The 27,170-nt window shown below is 40.8% G+C and overlaps 1 protein-coding gene and 1 pseudogene across 6 annotated transcripts in view; both read left to right on the forward strand.

Annotated features, from left to right (window-relative positions):
* stx3b (syntaxin 3b) overlaps positions 1 to 22,964 on the forward strand; it is a 67,556-nt gene extending 44,592 nt beyond the window's left edge. For 4 of the 6 annotated variants that reach the window (XM_064341938.1, XM_064341936.1, XM_064341935.1 and 1 more), the window contains 10 exons: positions 7,977 to 8,054; positions 8,137 to 8,236; positions 10,407 to 10,481; positions 11,343 to 11,410; positions 12,913 to 13,021; positions 13,767 to 13,840; positions 13,922 to 14,056; positions 14,597 to 14,707; positions 17,336 to 17,460; positions 21,753 to 22,964. In XM_064341938.1, the coding sequence (XP_064198008.1) occupies positions 8,034 to 8,054; positions 8,137 to 8,236; positions 10,407 to 10,481; positions 11,343 to 11,410; positions 12,913 to 13,021; positions 13,767 to 13,840; positions 13,922 to 14,056; positions 14,597 to 14,707; positions 17,336 to 17,422 (780 nt within the window). In that variant the 5' untranslated portion in view covers positions 7,977 to 8,033 and the 3' untranslated portion in view covers positions 17,423 to 17,460; positions 21,753 to 22,964. Of the gene's footprint in view, positions 1 to 7,976; positions 8,055 to 8,136; positions 8,237 to 10,406; positions 10,482 to 10,715; positions 10,983 to 11,342; positions 11,411 to 12,912; positions 13,022 to 13,766; positions 13,841 to 13,921; positions 14,057 to 14,596; positions 14,708 to 17,335; positions 17,461 to 21,752 lie in introns of those variants that run through there. The other 2 variants (XM_064341937.1, XM_064341940.1) reach the window with 2 other exon arrangements.
* Positions 22,965 to 23,310: 346 nt separating this feature from the next.
* On the forward strand, positions 23,311 to 26,624 carry LOC135258534 (uncharacterized; annotated as a pseudogene).
* Positions 26,625 to 27,170: the final 546 nt, after the last annotated feature.

Genomic DNA, 27,170 nt, shown 5'->3' on the forward strand with positions numbered 1-27,170 from the left:
AAAACTATAGCGAAAAATCGAGAGAGGTTTTCAGGAATTACGTTTTTTTCATGGATGAACCCGAGGAATAATTTGGTCTCCTCATCAGTCCACACGTACCTGTTGTTGCTACTACCAGCCATGTTTTTGCGCATTCTGGGAATACCCGGGAAGACGCCGACAACGGAAACAGCTGATCAGTCATGTGACTTAAATGTTTGCTACGTCAGAACTTATTCGAAAAAACTGTTTCCATTTCTCATTTTGCGCATTAACTCTTTTTCGAAAAAGGCAACCACCTCAAGCGAGCGTAAAAACTTTTTTGCAAATTTGAGGTACTTTTTGCGCATTTTGCTGTTTCCATAAATAGCAAAATGTGCAAAATGGCAAAATGTGCATCAAAATACGTTTATGGAAACAGGGCTAATCAGGTGCAAACAATCAGTAGTAATCACAGGGAATCTCGGAGCGCCCTCAGGCGGTTCTGCAATTACCACACTCAGTTCCCTAAATAAGCACTCAGTTTCCTCAATAGGGTTGAGTAGCCGATTAGCACCAAAAGGCGTTGATTAGCACAAACCACGATGCCGAGTCGCAAACGGACTATGGAACCATGACACCTATGTTTGTTATTGAGTGGTCTAAATGTGTTTCTGAGACAGAAAGTACATTGATATTTTCACTATTAATTAAAGTAATAATCTCGAAGATTTTCATTAAAACAAATGTCTGTTAAGTCACTATCTATCGCTGAATTAGGTAACACAATGGTGATTGAGCCTATTATTATATTAATAAATATTATTATAACAATAATAATTTATGATTAAAGAACTGGGTGTCTGTGACGACATTCCCGGGAAAAAAAATTCACAAGCGGCACACAGTTAGTGACGCGCTTTCCATCACCGATCAGTGGTTGGTTCGCCAGAGAGGGTAGGCGGAGCTAACGCAACAGGCTCACTCTTCAACTCACTTGTGTGTGAGCGGTGTATTGTTTTTTCCGGTGTCTGCTAGCGTTACAATAACAGAGAAAGTTATGGAACCCTAAAAAGTTTTTGTGTAACATGAGAGGTCGTATTATTTGTTGATGTAGATTTCATATTACATTTGATGACAATGTAACGTTACTAAATTACATAGCTATTTGCACAGCTAACGCTAGCTACCGGACCGTGTCAAGAAAGGCAACATTAGTTTAGACGACGTTGTGCACAGTAACCATCTCTCATATCAGGTAACGTTGCGTTAGCTAGCTAGCTAATGTAATTAACATAATCTAATATCAGCTAACAATTAGAAAAAACGCTAGCTAACGCTACCGACAGGTACCGACCTCGCAAACTGTCTCTCGAATGCAACGCTACTTTGTTGAAACTTTGCAATGTAGCTAACTAAAGGCTAGTTCTGATCAATGATTCGCAACGAGACTGGATGCAACTTGCAAAATTCCAAGACGTCTGATTGTAAACGTTCTAAAACTGCACTTGGCGATTTGACAAGGTGGGCCTTTTGAGACCCCACGGTTTCAGACCATAGACCATATAAAAGCTTCAGACGCCCTGCAACTAACCAGTTCACACCGCTGCAATTTTCTCTGCGACATTTTAAAACTGTCTCGTCTCATTGCGAATCATTAATCTGAACTCGCCTTAAAGTTGCCGTATTTACATTGGCATCAATATATTTATATAATTTATAATGATCGGAATAAAGCGGTCTTTACACAGAGCATTAACCCCGGAGTATAGGTGGAGCAGAGTCTGATTTTTGTGTAAAGATGTCAAGCCGGAGAAAACTGAATATAAAAATGCAGCAGTATGGATTAGCGTTGTTATTATTTTATCACGCTTCCTTATATGTTCCTTCAGCCTTGATGCCCTTTTTTTTTGATGAAATCTGCTTTGTTTTTGTTTTATTCTTCTTGTTCTGATTGCTAATTTAACACCCAGCTCCGCTTTCTCAAACAGTTTAGCTAGCAAAACCAGAAACACCAGGGGTAACATTTTGCAAGGCAGTTGTTATATCACGCAACAATCATTCACGAGAAAGACAATGTTTATTGTGCACGAGATACATAATTGCACGAGCCACAGCGAATCCTGCGGATTCTTCTCTGCAGTGTAAAGATGTTCATACCGGGCAAATAAAGAACGTCAGTGGAAATTGATCATCACTAATTCTACCCCAGGTCTGCTACAGCATTTTAATCCAGCTTGGCAGTGTAAATACAGCTTAAGTTAGCCTAATGTTATACAATGAATGAGTACATAACGTTACTTTTATAACAACAATTTTTCCTTCAGTCAATAGTAAGTTTTATAGTTACCATGGCCAAGGTGCCAAATGACTGATGTCACTCAGGCGACACTGTTTGGAAGTTGGGAAGTGAGGTCCAAAAACACACCTGCAATTACCACTTCTCGCCATTGGTACCACCAAAGAGAACGAAACTGAGATCTTCGAGATTGTAACTTTAAGCTAGATATTTCGTCAACTTTATTTCTTGAACTCCAAACATTAATATTAGCTATTCTCAACCCTTTTTTCGGTGGTTCAGTACCATGCTTTTCCCAGTTCATATCAACCAATAATCCAACACAGTTTATGTCATTGATTGGGGGCCAATCAGCCACTTCTCCTTGGCCTCACAATTAGGTGGTCATAGCTAATGATAGAATAATCTCCTCTTGCTCTTGCCTCCTTCATTGCAGATAATAGCTCAGCTCTTTTCTTCCTCACGCGTTCAGAAAAGTCCTCACTGATGAAATCTGAGGTGTTCTTCAGGTTAGATCTTGCCCTGGCCAGGATTAGCTGTTTATCCTTAAAACACAACAGCTTGATCACCACTGATCTCTGCCTTTCACTGTCACCTCTGAACTTTCCATTCCTGTGAGCTCTCTCAATTTCCACAGAGGCATCCAGCTTCAGTTTAGTGGTAAATGGTTCTTGTACTTTGGACTCCGTTTCATCAGATTTATCCGGTCCAAGTCCATTAATCACAAGATTATTTCTCCTGCTTTGATTCTCTAGGTAATCCATCTGCTCATAGTCTCCCTTCGCAGCTTGTCCTGATTTCAGTTCATTAACCTGCTTGGATATGTCCTTAGACTCACTTTCACTTTTTTTTTGTTGTGCCTTTTGGTGTTTCTTTAGATCATCAATGTCATTTTGAGAGTAATTCAGACTCACCTTGAGTTCTTGTAACTTACCCAACACTGAGTCCACAATTTTGTTGGCTGAGTCCAGGATTATTTGAGAAAAACTGTGAAATGCAGTCTCCTGCCTCTTCAACAGATCCTCATAAAAGCTCTTCTGCTGGTCCAGTAATTCCTTAAGAGTGTCCATTGTCACATACTCAGGATCGTCGTTCAGAGTTGCTTTGTTTGTATTTCTGTTGCGACCCGACATGATGTAGCAGTTCCAACTCTTTCCAAATCCTCCAACTCTTTGTGGAAATTAATGCAGCAGATTTTCTTATCAAGATGTACAAGTGTGGTTGTTGTTTGCAGGGCTCACCCAGCTATTGCTGTGGAGTTGGTCGAAACCAATCCTTCAAATATCTCTGATTATAGAATCCATCCACAATGTTTGACTATATGGTAGTAGGTCTATTTGAACACGCTACCAATGTCATGCAAAATGTTCATTAATTCCTTGCTAGAAATAAAGAAATATTCATTTCACATGTGTCAAACAAACAGTGTCAAAGCTTCAGTGGCCATCTTGAATCCAATGAGAGAGGTGGAGGTATGCACTGGAGAGAAGAGGAATGAAAGTCAGTAGGAGCAAGACGGAATACATGTACGTGAATGAGAGGGAGGACAGCGGAATGGTGAGGATGCAAGGAGTAGAGGTGGCGAAGGTGGATGAGTTTAAATACTTGGGGTCAACTGCTCAAAGTAACAGGGAGTGCGGAAGAGAGGTAAAGAAGAGAGTGCAGGCAGGGGGGAGTGGGTGGAGAAGAGTGTCAGGAGTGAATTGCGACAGAAGGGTATCGGCAAGAGTGAAAGTGAAGGTTTACAGGAGGGTAGTGAGACCAGCTATGTTGTATGGTTTGGAGACGGTGGCACTGACGATAAGACAGGAGACGGAGCTGGAGGTGGCAGAGTTGAAGATGCAAAGATTTTTGTTGGGAGTGACAAGCATGGACAGGATTAGGAATGAGTATATTAGAGGGACAGCTCAGGTTAGACGGTTTGGAGACAAAGTGAGAGAGGCAAGATTGAGACGGTTTACACATGTGCGGATGAGAGATGCTGGGTATATTGGGAGAAGGATGCTGCTGCCAGGCAGGAGGAAAAGAGGAAGGTCAAAGAGGAGGTTTATGGATATGGTGAGGGCAGACATGCAGGTGGTTGGTGCGACAGAGGAAGATGCAGAGGACAGGAAGAGATAGAAACGGATGATCCGCTGTGGCGACCCCTAACGGGAACAGCCGAAAGAAGAAGACGACGACATCATTTTGCCCATTCATACGTTCAAGTTACCAGTACATTCATTTACTAAGCCTGAATGTAGCTGTATGAGCTATGAAGCTAGCTAACAAGGCTCTGTAGCTAGCTGCTAAATTGCAGGTGATAAAACCATGTTAAATTTGGCTCAATTCATATCGCGGAAACGTTGTACTTGTGTGTACTGTTCACAGTGAATACACTGTGAAGATTCAGTTGCGCTTCTGTTTGTAAGATTGGCAGTACACCAGTTATAGTTCCGGTCAACTCCAGTGTATTGCTGCACTGCCAGCGTCATCTTTGCACTAGGGCTACCATAGGCCTACAGGTCTTTCTACACTTCATTAGCTTTAGCTAACTACTTAACTTACCGTGCTTTTTCCCAGTGCTTCTCAAACTTGGTCCTGGGGGCCCCAATGTATGCTGGTTTTCTTTCCAACCACAACTGCAACACTTGAATATTAACAAGCTTTTAAGTTTTCTTTATTAGGTACTTTCGTGTTTTAGAGTAGGGGTCCCCAATCCAGAAAGGGGCAGTGTGGGTGTCTGCTTTTGTTTCAACCAAGCAGTAACAAACCAGATCAGTGATTCTGCCAGATCAACCACTAGAGTCTTTGCTAAGCACCTTGATGAATAGAATTGAAGAATTCTGGGATTGCAATTGTGGTTGTAACAAAGAACAGCATATACAGGGGCCCCCAAGACTGAGTTTGAGAGCCACTGCTTTAGCCAGCAATACCATACAGGCCTTTCAACAGTTCACTTGCTTTAGCTAACCACTTAGCTGACAATGCTTTAGCCAGAAGGCTAATAATGGTAACGCTGTCCAAACCAGATCCTGTGTGAATAACCACATAGTTACGCATGCTTAGCGTTGTTTCCAATAAGATGTTGATACATACACGTGACACCAGTTCCAGAAGCAGAAGGCAACCATTATTGCAGCGGGTAAAAGGTTATGCAGTAAGGGAGAGGGGTGGAAATCTAGCTTGGTTGAGAGATGTTTTGACATAAACGGACTAGGTTAACTCCAATTTAACTCAGGTTTTACCTGGATTGGCTATGTTCTAGTCAGCTAGAAAACTTTCACTTTTCAGCCAAATGTAGCCGGGTTTTCACTGAACATCTAGACCATCCTTGCAAACCTTGTGTGTTTATGTCAAAATGTCTCAACCTGGATTTCCACCCCTGTACATGTCTAGATTCAGGCTTGTGCCCAGTAGGTCACGTTTAATGTGTGACGACCCGGCTCAAGGACCGACACATGAAACGGACACCAGATTTACCATTTACCATTCCATTTACCATTTTAGTTGAAAGAATAGCAAGTGTTTATTGAAAAAAAGAACGTAACCAAACCGAAACAAAACTAACTATATTAGTGTCAGTAATCAGTGTGTATGAAGGTGTTGAGTGTGTGTAGTGTTGGGTGTGCTACGTAAAGCATAAAAATGTTTAAGTGAAAGAGTGCAGCAGTATCTGTGGCAGACAGGCTTCCAGCGGGTGGAGAGAGAGAGTGAGAGCCCATCATCATTGTCCTCTTAAGGACTGCGAACAGCTGCGTGCAGTCAGGACTGCCACTCCCGACAGCACGCAGCACCCTGGCCAATGAGGGCAAAGACAAAGACAGGTGAAAACAAGAGGGGAGGGGCGCATGCAAGACGTGACAAATGTTATGAATGAGTTTTTCTTCTCATTAGCTCGGTATTTTTGCACGGAATGACATAAAACTTCAATTCTGTGTTCTTGGCTTTGTTGTTTGTACAGCCCACCACAGAACTTTATGGCATTTTTATAATCTTGTAAATCTTTTGACTGCTAATTCTATACTGTATGGAGCGCAACAAACTGATTCTGTCATCACTATCTATAATCATAGCTGACCCTGCCCCTTCCATGTTGATTGATTGGCTGAGTTGTTCTTAAATAAATATGCGTTGAAATAAATATGCATGCAAGTAAACATGCATGGAAATGAATAATTTGCAATGTGTCCTTCAGAAATAAAAATGAAATAATAAATATATTATATCTTTATCACCTGTTTCATTGCCTATTTCATAAGCAATTCATATCATTGGCTATTTATTCATTTTGTTATCAATTAATTTAATTTAGTCCCATTTGGTCTTCCATACGTCAGCTATCCAATGCACTGTAAGCTATGTTTTAATAACCCATGATGCTATAGGTAACATGTCATCCATCTGTTACACTAAGGGCTATGTTTATGGTTGTTGAGGTAGGCAGGGAAACACACTGTTTACTAGTGCCATTTTCACCAGCTCTGACAATAAATAACCAATTTACACTTTGCTGAATCAAGTCAACTGCAGCAATAAAAAGTTGATGCTACTTTTTCTTGACTTCCTGTGTGGGTGACCTTTACCCTGTCTTGTCATGGGAGAGTGATAAATGCTTTTCCCCTTTCCTTTTTTTCATTAACCCTTTCATGGGTCTTGCTTGTGTATGCCTTCATCTTGCTGTCTGTCACTATTTGAGATTTTGTAATGCCCGGTCATGTTCAAAGGCCCTTTTTTTTTTTTTTTTTAAATGCTGTTTTGTGCTTTGGAACGGACGGTGTGTGTGTGTGTGTGTGTGTCCCAGTTGGCCAGAGGAGTTTCATTTGGGTCATGAGACATGGCAGCAATGCTGGCTGGAACCCTACCTACCTCACTAATGCTATGGGTAGTTACCACAGTTACAGTTAGCACCAGCATGGCCAGGATCCCATGCCACACCACATCACCCTGAAAACCAGAACTTCAGTAAAACACAATTCTGGGAACACTCTCCCAGTTTCATTTCTCTCTCCCAGTTTTTTCAGTTTCAGACACCGACTGTGTGTGTGTGTGTGTGTGTGTGTGTGCGTGCGTGTACGTGTGTCTGTGAGCCTGGGACAGCCCCCGCCTACTTACAGGACATGATTCAATTCTATACACCTGCTTGACCACTCCGCTCTGCAGCAGCAGGGCGCCTGGCACCCCCTGCCACCCAGATAAAGGGTTCTTGCTCATCCCTACTACAAAGCTTCTCCACCCTAGCTCCCCAGTGGTGGAACGATCTCCCTGGCCCTCTATGAACCACTCCCTCATTGCCCATCTTCCGCCGGGGTCTGAAGACGCATCGCTTCAAACTATACCTGGACTAACTCAATATCGCCACTCTATGGAACATTTCTATCACTTACATTCCTCTCTTTCATGCTGCACATGTTAACTCCAGTGCCATTCATGTTACATGTACCTCCATCCAGCCCTTATTGTGCCTTGTATCATTGTCTTGATGTTGTACCTTGTAATGCCGAACTGCACTTAATGTGTTCATGGCTATGAATAACTGTATATAATGAGTATTATTCCTTATCGGGCCTGTGTTTGTAGTCGTTCCAGTAACCTTTGGTATGCACTTATTGTACTTCACTTTGCATAAAAGCATCTGCTAAATAAATGTAATGTTGCTTTTTGACTGTCTACAGGTAGAACAGCTGTGTGTTGTGTGTCTGTGGTCTGTCCCTGTTCTTATATATGTTTGTCTGTGCAGACGTGTGACACAGATGATACAGATGACGTGGAGCTTGCTGTGGACAATGCAGCCTTCATGGATGAGTTATTTTGCCAGGTAACCATGATTGTTCCATTTCTGCAATGTGTGTGTGGGTTGTGCCAGATCCTCCCTGTAACTCGGAGTATGTCTGTCACAGATTGAGGAGATCAGGACCACTGTTGATAAGATAGATGAGAATGTGGTGGAAGTGAAGAAGCTCTACTCCATCATCCTCTCTGCCCCCACATCAGACCAGGGTAAATACAGCTCACTACCTTCCTCATCCTGTTTGTATCTCTACTGCTTTCTCTTCCTGTCTGTATCTCCACTACTTCCTCTTCCTGTTTGTGTCTCTACTGCTTCCTATTCCTCTATGTATACCCACTGCTTCCTCATCCTGTCTGTCACTGTCTTCCATTAAGCATACTTGCATACTTGTATGCGTTAGTACGCATAGCAAATATGGTCGCCATATTGTCAAAGCGCATTCCAAAGCACAGCATAACCTAAGCAGTGGTGGAATTCGGCCAGATCATCTCATGCTGCCCATAGAATGGAATAGTAAGATGTTCAAAGGTATTCTTGACGCTGTAACTGCATCATAATGTGTGTTCCAAATTTAACAAAATTGAAGTGTACTTGTGCTCTTGCATCCTATGAAGTACATTTTACCTATAAGATCTAGTTCTAGAAGATTGTACTATCTAGTATGCATGTAAACAGAACGCAAGTATGCATAATGCAGTTATGCAGAACCCAAGTATGCATAACAGAACACAGCCCATATCCACTGTACAAGAGGGATAGGCAACCCTCTGGGAATGACACTGGTTGTGTAGGTGACGATATGGAGATGTGTGACTCTGGTCAGAGAATCACTAGAGAGGATCGTCATTAAAGGCTTTTATTATTGATGTTGTGTGTTTGTGTGTTGAAAAAATAAGAACTATTACAATAATGATTTACATAGGGTTACTGTACATTAACGTCAATAATAAACAATCTCAGTATTACAAACTGGTAGCATATTAGATAGTAACATTAGTAATTAGCATTAATGTAAATGGTATTAACAGTACAAACAGTATTAACATTAAAGAAACGGTATTAACAGTATTAACATTAATGTGTAAACAATGAACTGGTTGCTTTATCAATAACATTAGTAATTAAATATATGTGTAGTGCTGCATATAACAGAGGTAGACAGGCATTGACAAATAATAGTTAGTGCTTTTGTAGCTTAATTATTGCTCACCAGCATCAGATAACGGATATTTAGAAACCAAAACGATTAACTGCCATTAAGAATTGCTAACCTAGCAACCAAAGCAGTTAAATGGCGTATATGGTGGCAACTGGAGCTTGGCTAAAGCTAGCTGAATGACAGTGTAAAATAACTGAAGAAACGTTACTCTGAAATATGAGTAGGGGAACTACAATTACAAAGTAAACACACAGTAAAAATTACTTATGTTGTATTCATTAACAACACAAATTGGAACTCTGTATCAGAAGCTCCGGTTATAGAATGGAGTGACGTCACAGTACTAACTGCAGCTCAGGCAGACATTCATACAACTTCCTTCCTCTTCCTGTTTATATCTCCAATGTTTCCTTTTCCTGTTTGTATCTCCACAGCTTCCTCTTTTTCTCTGAATGTACACAGATTCTCAACTATTTTGAAAGATCTGTTACTCAACCAGTGAAGCTGAACCAATCCATGCATCATATGAATATTCATTAAGAGAAAAATATCTGTGAGATGTTCTGTCCTGGGCTCTTTATGAATGTTCAAAAACTTATTTTACCATCTAGAGCCTCATAGATGAGGGAAAACAGGAGCTAATTATTTGGTTACTATAGAATATATTATTAGACTATATTATAGAATCTGTGGTGCCCATACAATATATCAAAGAACTGAAACTCTAGTCCTGGAAGGCCACAGTGCCTGAAGGAACTACTTTCTGGGGTTTTATTGATATTTGTAAAAATTGTCTGCAGGTTTAAGTCCAGTCTTGGAGGCAGTGCCTACAGATTTAAATTCAGTCCTTGAGGACTGCTGCACCTGCGAGGTTAACTCCAGTACTGGAGGGCTGCAGTGTTTGTACATTTATCTCCAGTCCTGGAGGACTGCAATGTCTGTAGGTTTAACTCCAGTCCTGATGACACTGTGGTCCTCCAGGACTGGAGTTAAACCTGAAGACAGTGTGGCTATGCAGGACAGTGTGGCAGCAGTTTGAGATCCTGTACTATTCCATTACCTTTGACCTCTGACGTCAGAATCAGTTTCTCCTTTTCCTCCATTTCCTCTTCTGTTCTTGTTTGTTAGTTATTTTGTATAGACCACTGCTGTCCTATTTTTACTCTTCCACCTTTCTTGCTGTCCCTATATCTCATTCCTCTTACTTTTTCCTTGTCCAGAAACACAAGATCATTTGGAAGCCTTGACCCTCGACATCAAGAAACTGGCGAACAATGCTCGCAACAAACTCAAAAGTACGTCCCCAAACTGGCTGTATTTTTTATATTGTTATTACAGATGTTATTACAGGTGTAAATTTGTGTTGCAGTTCTTTTAGTAGTAGCCTCGCGAGCCAGTCTCTTTTTTCACTTCGTTCAACAGAGCCTGGCCAATGCCTTGATGTTCTAGGCATAAACGAAGGAGGCAACCTTCCCGGGATGGTTGTATTTTCCCAACCAATCAGAGTGTTTTGGCCAGGCGTGGTCTGAAACGTGCACCGGAAAACATTACCGGAGGCAAACCTTTCCACAGACCCACATCAGTTCGCCACTATTTGGGGAAAATGATTGTATTGATTGTAACAGGCAAACAATCAAAACCATTGCTTCTTCTGGCCATTTTTCTGGGTATTTATTTGATAGCAGACTGCATACCGTAGGCCACCCTTGAAAAATTAAACTTTTGCCAAATCCTGTAGGAAAGCAAGTGAGTACATCTCCATTCGATAACAGCGAACCCAAACATACTCGCTGAAGGTACTTCAACGAAGTCACGCCATGTATTTGGCAAGTCTTTGATATAACAGAATTAAAATCTTCTCCGAATTTGTCCATAATTCTGTTTTTAGCAGATAATTTGGGTTAGCTCAATAGCTTTGTCCGTTTCGCTGGTATGTTTCAGTCGGGACTTAGATTGCAGCACATACGGAACAGAGAGACTGTCGGGGGGGGGGAGAACCGGCACACTGAGACAGACAGTTTGATTAACCAATAGGGAAGCTGCCGCTGAGGGTCCTCCCTTTTGCCCCAGAAAGTCCATGCGTTCGTCCAGACTATGTTAGCATTGGATTTAGTGTAATAGGAGTATTGATGGGTGAATGTGGACTTTTTTGACAGGTATCGAGCGAAATTTGGAGACGACTGAGGAGAAAGTATCAGCTGACATGCGAATACGTAAATCTCAGGTAATTCCAGAATAATGGTTAAACCTGCTCTGATGGTGACAAACCTATGGAGATAGGGATAATTCTGTGCAGCCAGGGATAATGTCGCGCAGACAGGGATAATCCTGCGCAGATAGTGATAATTGACTGATCTCAAGCCCTGCCTTATTTTCTTGGCCCTCTAATCACAGTTTTGCAGCCATTGCTATCTGCCATAACCTCAGTCAAGTTTTCAGGACTTCAGCAGCCACGTCATTGTTTCCTGTAGACAGATTTAGTATTTAAATCCATCAAACATGGTTAAAAGATGCGCCTGGGGGACTTGTAAAAGCCACACCTGTTACCCCTACAGCTGATTGGCCTTCTTTTTGCAATGTGAGCAATAAAATTTGACTTCAGTTTTTCTTTTTGTTTTGCCATTCTCTGTCATTTCTTCAAGTTATTTCACTATATTGTCAGACAAGCAAGGATTACGTAAAAATATTTTCAGTTAATCCTTATTATTGTTATTTAACTTGTTATAATAACGGAATAATTTAATTCAGTTATTATAACAAAAAGACGACAAACACACTGGCCCTTTCTGGATAAGATTGGGATACAATTTTGGGATTACAACTGTAGTTTGGACAAAAACTGGCGATTTAATTAATAATTCTAATTTATCAATTAAATCTCCGAATTCATTTATAGGTCAGTTTACAACAGTGGTTCTCAAACTCAGTCCTGGGGGACCGCTGTTTATGCTGGTTTTCGTCCCAACTACAGTCCCAACGAACCGGAGCACTGTACGGCCAGCAGAGGGAAAAATGAGAGTCGATGTGGAGAACGAGCAAATGATCAACCACAAAATCCAATCAGCAAACAAAGCAGAGCGGTTAGGCAAGATTCGGAATAGAATACAAGGTCAGAAACACAAAATCATGGGGAAAACAAACTAGAAGGGCTAAGGAAAGAGTCAGAGTCGAAGGGAACGAGTCAGTGGTCGTACTCTAGATCTAATCAGCAAACAAACCAGAAGGGCGAGGTGGGAATCGGAAGCAAACAAAAATAGGGTCAGATACACAAGTCAAATTATGCAATCACTTTACAAAACACACCAAGCACAAGTTCGAAGAGCTAGTCTCCTCTGGTAGGTGCGAAAACGGTGGCTTTTTCAAGCAGAGTAACCAGACCGAAACAGCCAATCAGATGACAAACCGGAAAAATGAAACACACACAACAGAGACAAATGTAAAAACAAACTTACGACAGAGGTTGTGACAAAGGCCATAATCTAAACAATAGATATCTGACAATATATCTTTCTTTAGCATACTGAAGGCCATGCTGTTGGCTTCTAGCTAATACGTTACCTGATCTCCAAAACTGTTTCTTGTGTTGCTGGCTAAACTGAATGACTCTGGCCATTTTTCTAAAAGTTTGATCGATATAGCAACAGCTACCAAGCATGGGCAGGGCATGGAATCAGTCATTGAGCCCTGAACTCTGCTGTTACACGCTTGCCACTTTCTGTTGCGCAGCATGCTGTTCTGTCCAGGAAGTTTGTGGACGTGATGACCAAGTACAATGAGGCACAGGTGGACTTCAGGGAGAGGAGTAAAAGCCGCATCCAGAGACAGTTGGAAATCAGTAAATTATGCTCCTGCTATACCACAAACTACTGCACTATACCCCACTCTCAGTGCTAGTATACTCCTAACTGTACCATCCTAAACCTCTCTCTGTAATACTATACCCCTCCCTCTGTGCTGCTATACCCTTCTCTGAGCTACTAAAGCCCAAAGTGTAATGTGATATACCCTGCTCCGTGCAGCTATACCACAAACTCTACTGTGCTAAAATGCTCTTGTGCTATACCCCTCTTTCTGAGCTACTGTACTCAAACTCTACTGTGCCATAACCCCCTCTGAGCCATTATAGCCCAAACTGTACTGTGCTGTACCCATCTATCTGTCTACTATACCCCACTCTGCTGTGCTATACTCCTCTCTCTGTACTACCATACCCTAACTCTGTAGTGCTAAACCACTCTGTCATTCTATATTCATCTTTCTGTGCTACTATACTCGACTGTGCTATACCCCCTCTGTGCTATTGTACCCCTAACTCTGTGTCGTTAAACCCTTCTCTGTGACCTACTATACCCCTAACTCTGGTTCTATATCCCTCTCTCTGCACTGCTATGTCACTCAAATATAGCCACTTTGTAATGGCTATATATAATGGCAGACAAAGCTGCTGATGTGTTATTGTGTAATATCAGTGGGTAAAGCCACCATTGTGTAATTGTGTAATATCAGTGGGTAAAGTAACCATTGTGTAATTGTGCAATTGCAGCAGATAATGCCCCCATTGTGTAATTGTGTCATTGCAGCGGGTAAAGTCACCACTGATGAGGAGCTGGAGGAGATGCTGGAGAGCGGGAATGCTGCAGTCTTTACTGCTGGGGTAAAATGCACTGTACAACACTGCTGTTCCCCTGTACGTGTGTGTACATGCACAGCACTATTAACCCTTTCCTACTTGCAGATTGTAGACTCGGGCATCTCCAAGCAGGCGCTGAATGAGATTGAGGCTCGGCACAAAGATATTGTATGGCTGGAGAGCAGCATTAAGGAGCTGCACGACATGTTCATGGACATCGCAATGCTAGTGGAGAACCAGGTACTTTCCCTCTGCTCTCTTCCGAGCAAATTCACTTGTCATGACAATATACACTTATGTCACCAATGCATCTGGAAAAAACATTTTAATGGAAATACAATTTTACATCAGAAAAGCAGTGGAAAACAGACAGCCCTTAATTCATAATTATAACACTGTTCCTGAGATTGAGTGGCAACATACTATACAGCAAACATCACACACTCTTTCCTCTGATTGTCTCTCTCTCTCTGATGTCTACTCAGGAGTGAGATTGTGTATTTCTCTTGTGTATCATGTGTAACATGCATATAACTGTGATGGCAGGAAAATTAAGTTTTTTATTTATATATATTTGTTAATTCCTGAATGCTTTCTGAGGAAGAATATGCTTCAAGGTAAGTGCCCTGTATTTACATTTTTGCTGATCTGTACCATGTTACATGTACTGTGTATTCACTGGTGTGTCAGAGTGTCTGTCTTGACTTTGGGTGTTTTGCATGTATGTCTGTTGTTCTGACATTCAGTGCACCTCACCTTGTGTGTCTGCTGTCATTTCAGGGTGACATAGTGGAAAATATAGAGTCGCAGGTGTCTAAAACTGTGGACCACATAGTGGTGGCCAAGACAGAGACCAAAAAGGCCATCAGGTACCAGAGCAAGGCACGCAAGGTAATGCACTTGCATGTTAATGATTGTCTCATCTTTGCCACTTGACTTGTCCTCTTTTCTCTTTCTTTTCCTTTTCTCTTTATTTCTCTATCCCAGCCTGTCTATTTGGCATTTCTCTGGCCCCACCACCTCCTGTCAGGGCGATATGATTCACAGGATTGAGAGCAATATGCACCCATTGGTGGGCTTCCTCGAAAGGGTAGTGGCTGACACTAAGTAAGCCGTCAAGTTTCAGGTTGAGGCTCGCCAGTTGAATGGCACTGAGAGCCCCACCCACCCCTCTTAACCATGCCCAACTCCCTCTGATCCCCACCCAACCTCAATAACTCTGCCTCAATTCTCACTCAGTCGCACCCAATGCCCTTAACCTTCTTAGGGTCACCCACCCGAACTCCCTCTTAGCCCCACTTAAACAGCACTGAAAGTCTGAAAGTTCTGTTACTGAGCATTTTCACTGGGACATATTGCCCCCCTGTGGCGATTTGGGACCACACTAGGTTTGTGGCTTTGCTGTGTGCACAGTTTAATATAGTGACCAATAAAGACCTGCTCCCCAACAGAGTGTATTATAATGGAGAAAGCATTTATGAGTGAATACACATAGATGTGGTAATTATGACTAGAGCCCGACCGATATATCGGTATGGCCGATATATCGGCCATTATTTGACTTTTTTGATGACATCTGGATCGGCAGTTATGCGGCCGATGTGCCGCATATTTTTATTATACATATTTTAATAAGTATAATAAACAAAAAAACAATGATTATTTATCTGTACTTGTCTGTTCGAACGTTGTAATTGCTATTTACTAGAATTATCCAGTAGAGGGAGCTCTAATATAAGTGTGAACTGCAGCAGCTGACGCGCTACTTCTCTAATAAGACTTTTGTCACTCGTGCCTCATCCAATATTCTCCACTGCAAGACTTGTCTGCACAGATTTGATTGCCGCAATAAAGGTATGTATATTTAGTGAAAGTTTTTAATTAAATGCGTTTATACGACCACTATGTTTATCAATCCTCATTATCAAGCGAGCGAGCTAGCTAACATATTTGGTTCAATTTAGCAAGCTAGCTGGCTAGCAAGCCTTTATGAAGTGGCAGTGAGCACATAAGCAGCGTAGAGATCTACATTTCCAGAGGACATCGCTGTATTCTCAAATAAATAACCAGGTAAAATAAAATGGTGATTGAATGTATCACACATTTGTTTTTTTTATCTGAGATAATGATATTAGCTACTATATGATGCTGTGTAAATAGCCAACGCGTGATTGCAAGCGAGTGTGTCATCTAGTCACGCGTCATCGTAGCAAGCTAACCAGACAGTAAAAACGCAGAAAAAACACTTCTAACATGGATCATTTTAAGCCATGTTATCTAGCTTTGTCGTGATAACATGAGAGAAGGATTGCTGCTGGAGAAGTGAATCAACCAACAGTTAGCGCGGGTAACCTGCACGAAAGTGCATTGTAGTTTTTTTTCACGTAGGCTATTTCATCCAGTCAATTTAATTTCATCTAACGTTACACTTGATTCACTCTTCAGCTCCGCTAGATAATGTCTTACTCTTTGAGATCATGTTGTAGAAATAAAATAAGAAAATATAATTCATTTAACTTACTGAGAATATATAATAAGAAATAATGAGGCTGTGTCAATAGCTAATGCGTTATTGCGAGCGAGTGTGTCATCTAGTCACGCGTCAGAGCGCATTGTAGTTATTTTCACCGCCTAATTCTTATGGACAGGGAAGCTCGCTAGATAGTCTTACTCTTTGAGATCATGTAGTAGGAATAAAATAAGAAAATATAATGAATGTACTGAGAATAGATACTAAGAAATAATAACAAATTAATAACAACAACAACAATAATAATAATATTCATACAAATACATGTTTGAAACTGGAAAACTGATTTTTTAAAATAAATTTTTATAGATGGCTGGAAAAGAAAGGAGTAAAAGCAAGGTGTGGAGTTATTTTGATTTCACACACTTAAAGATGGTGTTAATATATATATTTAATTTAATATCATCTTTTACTTTTTTTATCTAAAAAGTTCTTTGTGTGTTTATTTTTATTTTTATTTGTTTGCTTATAAGTTAAATGTTCTTAAATATAGAAACTTTAATAAAATAATATAAGTTTTTCAAATTGATTTGAAAATGTTGCACTTTTTGACAAAATATCGGTCAAAACATCGGTAATCGGTGGGCTAGGACTCTCCAAAATCGGGATCGGCATCGGACCCAAAAATCTGGCATCGGTCGGGCTCTAATTATGACCACCATGCGCACTCTAGTCTCCTCTGTTTACTGTCTCCAGTGGACCCTCTCCTATCCATCCTTACCAGTAGCCCTCAATATTGACCCCTCCCATCTCCTAGCCACACACACACACACACACATACATGCTGCCTTCTCTCTCTCCTTTTTGTTTGTTTCTTTGTGTCCTGTGTTTCTTACTGAGAGCAGTGCGTCGAGTGTGTGTGCTGTGGTTATCAGATCTCCTGTTTCCTCTAGCCTTGAAGGCAGGCCTTGTCCTCTGTGCCCGGTGACTATCCTGTTGTGGTTCCCACAATGTGCTTGACTGTGTCTGGTTGTGGTTGTCTCCTACAGAAAGTGGTGATTATAGCGATTGCAGTTGTGGTGCTCCTCTCACTCTTGGCCCTCATAATTGGGCTGTCAGTGGGACTGAATCGGTGAGAGGAGAGGGGAGGATTTGAGTTAAACCATAGCAAAGGGTGAGTATAGTCTGAGTAGCTGCTGCTCCTCCTCTCTGATAGTGTGTATGGATGCGTTTTTATGTGTGCATACAGTGAGATTCATAATGTTTGGGACAGAGTCTTTTTTTTTTTTTCTTGATTTGGCTTTGTACTTCACGTTTTACACTTACTACTGGTTCAGCATTTTAGGATCATTTTCTGTAGCCTACTTAAGTATACTTCATGTACTGAAAGCTGCAAAGAAGTTCAAGTATAACCCAAAGCATGTTTTCCTGAAGTGTATGAACCAAATACACTTTCTTATTTTAAGAAAGTATGCTATATTAGTGTGCTTATAAAACTTTTTACAGTCCACATTGTCAAAGTTCCCTTTAACCTAAAACAGTTCATTCAATTAGTAGGCTTATCATATGATATCACGAAAGACATCCCAGCACAAAATTAAGGGGAGAATCCATGGTTAGTACATGACTGAAATGAGCCTCAGCCATGTTTTTGGGTTAAGTAATGGTGCCATCCTATTATCATGCATTTTCAATCATTTCTCAGTAATAAGATCTTTGCCTGCGCAGTCAGTATCATTAACCCACAAACATGGCTAAGGCTCACTTCAGCTTTCTTATGTACTAAGTATGGATTCTCCCCTGAATTTTATGATGCAGTGGTGCCGGGATGTCTCTCGTGATATCATATGATAGGCCAGTAGTTGAATAACCAGTTTTAGGTAAATAAATTGAGTGGGATCTTATGTACCTGAAGTTTTTTTTTTTTAAACCCCAGGTAGCCTAATACCTTTAGCCTGTAATACAAATAAAATAGGCACTAATGTTGTAAGAAATATGGCAAAGGAGGAGAAGTAAGGTATAAATGTGCAAGGTCAAGTTTAACATTGTGGCAAAAATTATTATTCCCAGTGAGAAACAGCAAAGAAGCTTAAAATTTGGTTACAGTGTTCAGTACACTCAGAAGGTTCCAGCTAAAAGGCAGTAATGTTAACAGGAAAAGACCAGGAAGATCAAGAGGCCGAAGACAAGTATCTTGTGTTGTCTAGCAAGCTAAACTGTAAAAGTGCACCACACCTACAGATAGAACTCAGTGCAATTAGAGAGAAACTAGTTCCCCTGACTACAGTGAAAAGGCAACTACGATCTGCTGGTCTAAAAGGATGTGTACCTGTGAAAAAGCCCTTGTTATGTGCTGTTAACAAGAAAAAAATACTCCAGTGGGCCAGGCACCATCGACACTGGGCCAAAAAGATTGGGAAAAGCCAAATGTGCATCGTTTTAGACCAGCAGATTTTAGCTGCCATTTCCCTGTAGTCAGGGGAACTGGTTTCCAGCTGCATTGAGTTCTTGCTGTAGTTGTGGTGCAGTTCTACAATGGTTTCTTTTGCTCTTTTTTATCTTCCTGGTCTTCTCCGGCTAAAAATACTGCCCATCAACTAGACCCTTCTCAGTGTGTACCAGACCTGGGTCAAATACATATTTGTTTTGGATTCAAATACTGTTCTACACTTTACTGATCTTGTCTGGTGTATTGGAACCAATGAAATACTCTTCAATGAAAAAGTACAAACCCCACCTTCTGGTAATATTGGCAGGCTTAATTACACCAGGCAAGATCAATAGAGCACAGAAAAGTATTTGAATCCAAAACAAGTATTTGACCCAGGTCTGATGTGTACTGAACACTGCACCTGAAAATCATATGCTTCTTTGCAACTTAGAGAATAACCTCACAACAAAATGTTTACTCGGCCCCGCACATTTAAGCCTAACGGCACCTTTTTTGCCATATTTCTTGCAGCTTTAGTGCCTATTTCACTTCCACTATTGGGTAATGGTCAGTCAGTTTAACTACCCCTCATCTTCCCTCCCACCCCCCATTTGCAAAATGATTGGACAGACTTCAAATAATTTGTTTAATTGTAATTAAAGCCAAAGTAAGCAATTTTGAGAAAAGTCATGTCTAAAATTATATTTAAGTATTGTGTTATTGCAGGTAGGAATAGAAGAGACAAATTGAATATATGCACACATATTAATTCTTCTCTACCTAAGGTTTAAAAAAATACACAGGTGGCCTAATACTGTATATGCTGAACATTATTAGCAAAGGCTAACAGTTGTCTCTAACGACCAATGCAAATATAACAATATCGAAAATATGGCATGTAAATAATTGAAATGTTACAAGCAGTAATGTGTATCCTGGCTGGATTTCATGCTTCCTCTTCCTCTTCTGACCAACGCCCCAGAAAAATTCCTTTAGCCATGCTGATGAGTTGGCAAAATTTGTAAAATCTTCCAAAAACTTAAGAGAAAATACAATTATGCCACGAGTGCTCGTATATTACTGTGTAATGCTACAGTTCACTGCAATGATGTTGCAATCATTCTTGTGTTTTGCACAGGAATATTGCACAGGTGGCAATGTAGTATAATGGGTAAGGAACTGGTCTTGTAACCTCAAGTTTACTTGTTTGATTCCTCGGTATGATGCTGCTCTTGAGCAAGGTGCTTAACCTGCACAGTTTCAGTATATATCCAACTGTATAAACGGATGCAAATAAATGCTATGTAAAAAATTTGTGTAAGTCCCTCTGGATAAGAACGTCTGCTGAATGCCTGTAATGTAATGATATCACTCCTGGGATTTTGGGGTATGGTCAATTTAAATGGTTGCCTCTGCTTTTTATTTGCATGTTTCTTTCTCAAACGGGTTGTTCACAACAGTAAAAGATCTCCGAATCTTGAAAGAGACGTATTTCAGAGGTGAGACCAAGTCATTGTTTTGCAAGTCACAAGTAAGTTTCAAGTCTTGGCATTCAAGTCCAAGGGAAGTCACGAGTCATTGGTGTTAAAGTCAAAGTCGAGTTGCCAGTCATTTGTGATATTGTCAAGTAGAGTCTAAAGTCATCAAATTTGTGACTCAAGTCTAAGTCATGTGACTCGAGTCCACATCTGTGGCTAATGTTATTGATTGATTTCATAAGACAACATTAGGCTACCACTTCTTGGGTGTAATCATCATGTTGCTAAACTGTGTCGAGAGCTCTTTGCAATGCCCTAAGCCCTAGCTAACTAACTAGTGTTATCAACTTACCGTTCTTTGTGCAGCCTCAAATGTTGCACAAAGTTGGAAGTTGTTGTGTCTCCATCTGTAATTTTCGACCCGCATGTTTTGTATATTGCAATCCATTTTTTGTTGACCACGGTGTAGTCTTTGTACGCGAATGTTATAATCTTCGGTAACATGTTTCGACATCTTTCTGAATTTGACCGTTGCTCTGCACTGCTCACAGAACTTTTTTTCTCCGCTCGCGAAACTTGATTGACTGCTGTCGGATTGGTTCAAAATAGATCTGTTATTATTTTTTAATTGTAGGTCTTGGAGAAAGTCTCAAGTCTTTCAAGTCAAAAGGCTCGAGTCCAAGTGAAGTCACAAGTCATTGGTGTTAAAGTCAAAGTCGAGTTGCAAGTCATTTGTGATATTGTCAAGTCGAGTCTAAAGTCATCAAATTTGTGACTCGAGTCCAAGCCATGTGACTCGAGTCCACATTGTGACATATTTACATGTGAAACCAATGGTAAGATTGTGTATTCATTCCATATTTAGTCACTGATGTTGGTAGTAGAATGGCGTGGTATAATTACTCAAAAATTCTTCTTATTTTCCTATTCATTCGGCAGTGTTTTTCACTGCTGTATCAGCATTCCTTCAGGCTATTGTTGGGTTTATCTTATTGGCACATTTCTGTGAACCGACTTACAGCACTATTGTCCAGTGTGTCATGATTAGGCGGTATAGTTGCAGATGAGACCGCGGGGTGGGGTGCATGTTAAATGGATGAACTACACAACAATCTTGGCACTTAAAAACACTGTATTTAGCTTAGTTGTCGTGTCTACTAATAAATCTAGAACACAGTTTATTATTTCATTCATAGCTAGGTTATTAGGAGCAGTTGGGGGCTTGTGCAAAGGGGTTAACCACATGACAATTATTTGATTATAAATATAAAATTGTGGGAGTACACAGGTAAATCAAGAAACAAAACATGACTTTGTCACAACCATTATGGAGCTCACTGTATGTGCATGTGCTTGCCTGTTTGTGAACACGTATATATGTGCATGCTTATTTTTGTGCACACATATATGCGCATGTGCATTAGCTTGGTGTTTTTTTTCCTGCAGAGCAGTGTGTGGTTCTGGGCTTGGTTTGCTGTGGTCTGAGGGTATTATAGTTGTGTTTCTGATGTGCCATGATGCTTCCTGACACTAACGGGCATGTTTTCTCTCCTGTAGAAAATGAGCATAGTGGGCGTGGCATGTGCCATTCTTGCTGTGGTTCTTCTCACCATCATTCTGTCCTAGGCTGTTTGGGAAGATGAGCAGCACCCCCCCTCCCCAACTCCTTACCTCTTAATTCCAACGACCCTCTGTCTGGCACAATCTGCCCATATCCAACAGCTGGAAAGAAGGACAGCGCCCCCTCATACAAGCCTATTGCATTGCCCTGAAATCTCCTTTTTTTCCTCAACCCAACTCTTCATCCAGCAATCAGAGAGCCAGCGTAAAGCCTGGAGAGGACAGACTCTGTAAACTGTGAAGAGATGAAACACGCGCACAGACACACACACCTCTCATGAGCACCAGGTCATCATTCCACACATGGCTCAATAAAAAAGTTTTTTAGGGTGAGGAAACTAACGACTATCATGGTGACTCCTGTCATAGAAATGGACCAATCTAAGCAGGGATGTGTCCCCATTTTCGCTGAGGCAGCAGTCAGTCACATGAGCGTGTCCCCATTTCCAATGAGACAGAAGCCAATCATATGACTTTGCCCCCATTTATAGTGAGACAGCAGGCAGTCACTTGACTATGTCCCATTTCCACTGAGACAGCAGCCAATCATGACTGTGTCCCCATTTCTGCTGAGGCAATGGCCAATTACACTACTGTGGCTGCTGTCTCAGTAGAAATGGGGACAATCATATGACTGAACAGAAGACTGCAGCTACTCAATGAGGGGAAAAAGGACTCTAATTTTAAATTGTGAACAATGAAAATCCCAGGATTCCAGGATAGTACAGCAGGATTCTGGGTGTGCACTACGTTTTTGATGGCTTACAAATTATATCTGTGATTTAATGACTGCCAAGGAATTCAATGAATGAATGAATGAACATACATATTTTATGTTTTGTGCATGTGGATTGTAGAACACCTGTTAGACATTGTTCAGACTTTCCAGTGTTCTCCAGTTCAAATGTATGTTTGTGTATCATATGTAATATGTGCAATAGAGCCGTGTAAATATTCAAAGAATGAATGTTTCCAGATTGTACAACTTGAAATCTAACTGTGCCTTATAAGTGAATATACACACGTATATATTTATATGAGTGCACATACAGTATGAATGTGGGTGTATTTGACTGTTTCTGTTCTATATATGCTATAGCATCCACATGATTTCAGAAGACAATTATAAACTTTGCAATTATGAGATTACATGAATTTGTTCTTTGTGTAATACTTTGTCAGACTCTTTCACGGGATCTATTTGCAGTGTCTCACTCCAACCACCAGCCATATTTATGCAGTCGGTAAGCTAGTCAGTCAGTGAGATGGACATTGGCTGTGTCACGCCCTGCTTGCCTCTTTCAGCTAGGCCTGTGTTCACATCTGTGTCTTTCCCACCTGTATGTGGCCTAGTCTTAGTGTATTAATGAGGTATGTGACACTAACACACACTCACACAATTGTTATCCATGTCGGCGCTAACGATATCCGGTTGAAGCAATCGGAAATCACCAAAGACAATTTCAAATCAGTGTGTGAATTGGCGAAACAGTTATTTCCTCTGGCCCCATTCCCTCTCGACGTGATGACGAAATCTACAGCAGATTGACATCACTAAATCCCTGGTTGTCTGTTTGGTGCCCTGCAAATGGTGTTGGCTTTAAAGACCACTGGAATACTTTCTGCGGGAGGCCTGGTCTTTTGAAAAGAGATGGTATTCACCCCTCGTGGGAGGGTGCCGCTCTTATCTCTAGTAATTTATCGTATAGTCTTAGAAATTCTATTTCCTGACACACCAGAACCAAGGCCAGGCAGCAGACCTACTGTCTTACACAGATTTCTGCTTGTTCCCAAAAACTGCTGCCGAGGTTACATGCTATTGAGATAGTGTCTGTCCCTCGACCAAAATTAAGCCTCGCTAAGAAGCCCATTAGGGGTGTTTGTATGGCTAATCTGCAAAAAATCAGACCTTGTCATTCTACTAATAAAGCGGCTGACCAAACTCAGCTAAAAATTGGATTAATTAATATCAGATCACTAGCCCCTAAGGCAACTCTTGTAAATGAATTAATTACTGATCACCAAGTTGAAATCTTCTGTGTAACTGAAACTTGGCCTAAAACTGATGAATATATTGCCTTAAATGAATCCACCCCTCCTGGCTACAGCTATACTCACGTTCCCCGTCTGACGGGTCGTGGCGGTGGTGTTGCTGCTGTATATAATTCAAATATTTTGCTACTTTGAAATCTGGCTTCAAATGCCGCACTTTTTTGAAGTGCTTGTACTCAGTTTTGCACATTCGGACAAAAAAGCAGTCCGTTTTATCCTTGCAATTGTATACAGGCCACCAGGGCCATACAGTGGCTTTTTATTTGAGTTTGCTGATTCCCTTTCCAGCCTGGTTGTTAATTCAGATAAAGTAGTACTTGTAGGGGACTTCAATATTCACATGGATAGTGAAGGAGATCCTCTCAGATCAGCATTCTTGTCTATCATTGAATCTATTAGCTTCGATCAACATATATATCAGTCCACATATTCTCATAACCATACTCTTGATCTGGTCTTAACGTATGATACAGAAATAGCAAATATAGCAGTTATGCCTAATAACCCTGTGCTATCTGACCATTATTTAATTACTTTCCAACTTTCACAAGTCTGTCATGTGTCACCAGATCCTTCATTCTACATTAGCCGTAAGCTTTCCTCCAGGACTGCAAATGCTTTTATTAATGAGCTCCCAGGCTCATTTGTGCACTGTGGGGATTTTCTTGGCTCCCGCCCAAACGCATACAAAAATGCAATCATTAGCTCAATTGATCAGCTGACAGACAACATTAATTACGTACTTTCAAGAACCCTGGATACTATCGCACCTCTTAAGAAGAGGAAAGTCTGCTATAAGAAATTAGCACCCTGGTACAATGACCATACTCGTGCTCTCAAACAACAACAACAACTTGAGCACAAATGGCGTTCTACTAAATTGCAGGTATTCCTCCAGGACTGGAAAGACAGTCTACTAACTTGCCCTCTCCACAGCACGTTCCTCATACTTCTCTACTTTAATAGATGAACATAGAAACAATCCTAGGCACCTGTTTAACACTGTTGCCAGACTGACCAAGAATCAAGTTGATCCATGTGTCTCAACATCATTTAGTAGCAATGACTTTATGAATTTCTTTGATGACAAAATTATAAAAATCAGGGACAAGATTCAAAGTTCTCCTTCTTCAGAAAGACGGGCGGCCTATCTGAACTCTTTTGCTCCAATAGACCTCACGGAGTTTGCCATAGTTAATTCCTCAAAATCTTCTACTTGTCTTCTAGACCCTATCCCTTCGAAGCTTTTCAAGGAGCTACTACCAGTGATTGGAACACCAATGTTACATATTGTCAATGCGTCTTTAGCATTTGGACACATACCAAAGACTCTTAAACTTGCAGTCATCAAACCCCTTCTTAAGAAGCCAAACTTGGATGTGAATGACCTGTCTAACTACAGGCCTATCTCGAACCTCCCGTTCCTTTCTAAAATACTAGAAAAGGTCATTTCAAAACAACTTGGTTCATTTTTGCACTCCAATCATATATTGGAAGTTTTTCAATCTGGTTTTAGACCCTCTCACAGCACTGAAACAGCCCTGGTCAAAGTACTCAATGACCTACTCCTCGCTTTAGACAATGGCTGCATCTCTGTACTTGTGCTTTTAGAATTAAGTGCAGCATTTGACACATCCTTCTGGATGGACTTAAAAATCTTGTAGGCCTCCGTGGACAGGCACTCTCTTGGTTCATATCATAACTATCAGACCGATATCAATTTGTGCATTTTAATAATGATTCCTCTTATAAATCCAGGGTTAGATATGGAGTACCACAAGGATCTGTGCTTGGGCCTTTACTCTTCTCTCTTTATAAGCTCCCCCTGGGACAAGTTATTCGCAAACATGGCATTAATTTCCATTGCTATGAAGATGACACCCAGTTGTATCTATCAGTTAAACCTGATGAAGTTGTCCAGCTGTCAAAGATCAAAGCCTGTCTTATAGCCATAAAGGAATGGATGACCCAAAACTTTCTCTTGCTAAACTTCGATAAGACTGAGATATAATGGTAGTGGGGCCCAAGTCCCTGAGATGCAAACTATCTGACTATATGCTTAACATTGATGAAATCTCCATTACTTCAAGTGCTGTAATCAAAGATCTTGGTGTTACCTTTGATCCAGATCTTGCATTTGATATACATATTAAAAACATCTCTAGGGTTGCTTTTTATCACTTGAGAAATATTTCAAAAATTCGGAAAATACTGTCCTTACGTGATGCAGAAAAGCTAGTTCATGCTTTTGTTACTTCAAGATTAGATTACTGCAATGCTCTTTTGCCTGGATGTGCAAATTCCTCTCTAAAAGGGCTCCAGCTAATTCAAAATGCAGCAGCTTGTATTCTCACAAGAACAAGGAGATTCAAGTACATCAGCTCAGGGTTAGCATCGCTTCACTGGTTGCCAGTTAAATTCCGAATAGACTATAAGATACTACTTCTTACCTTTAAAGCCTTCCATGGGCTTGCCCTTTTGTACTTAAATGATTTAATTCTTCTTTATATTCCCTCACAAACACTCCGTTCGCAGGGTGCAGGCCTCCTTGTTATTCCTAGAATAGCTAAAAGTACCGTAGGTGATAGAGCCTTCTCCAATCGTCCTCCCCTCCTGTGGAACAAGTTGCCTGCCCATGTTCGGGGCGCAGACACTATCACCTCATTTAAAGCTAGGCTCAAAACATCTTTAATCTCTCCTATTTTTGAGGGGCAGGAGTGGGTGGCGGGCATAGCCATAGAGTCTCTGGTGGACTGAGCGGTTAGTGCTGTCACTGGATCATCATTGGTAGTGCTGTGTTAAGCTGAACCGATCATGGTCTGGTGATGACTGTCTCAAGCCTGCCCTCATGGCTGCGTTGGCCCCTGCCTCTGTTTCCCTTAGCTATGCTGCTTGTGGAGGAAAACCTCTTCTTAGGTTCGGTGGGTGAGTCGGCGATGTAAGAATAAAGACTAGAAATTATGATTTATTCTAATAACCTTTTTATTCTCTTCAATCAATAATTATTTTCATGTACGTAGGCCTACGGGAGGTCTCCAGTACCGTAAAGACACACAGAGAGCTTCTTCGCATTATGTTTTACATCCTTTTTATACAACCAGATCTCCTCCTACCCTGATGTATCTTCCCTTTAAAATAACCAATCCCAGCCTAGGTCAAACTTATGTTTCACCAGTTAGTTTAAGAATAATTATTATATAATCTTCAATTTTAATCAATGACAGATATTTCACTACACACACTTACAGAGGAATGTATATGCATGACTTGAATAACAAGTATTTGTCCTCATGATTAACAACT

Source organism: Anguilla rostrata, chromosome 7, assembly GCF_018555375.3.
Source record: "Anguilla rostrata isolate EN2019 chromosome 7, ASM1855537v3, whole genome shotgun sequence".
Lineage (NCBI taxonomy): Eukaryota > Metazoa > Chordata > Actinopteri > Anguilliformes > Anguillidae > Anguilla > Anguilla rostrata.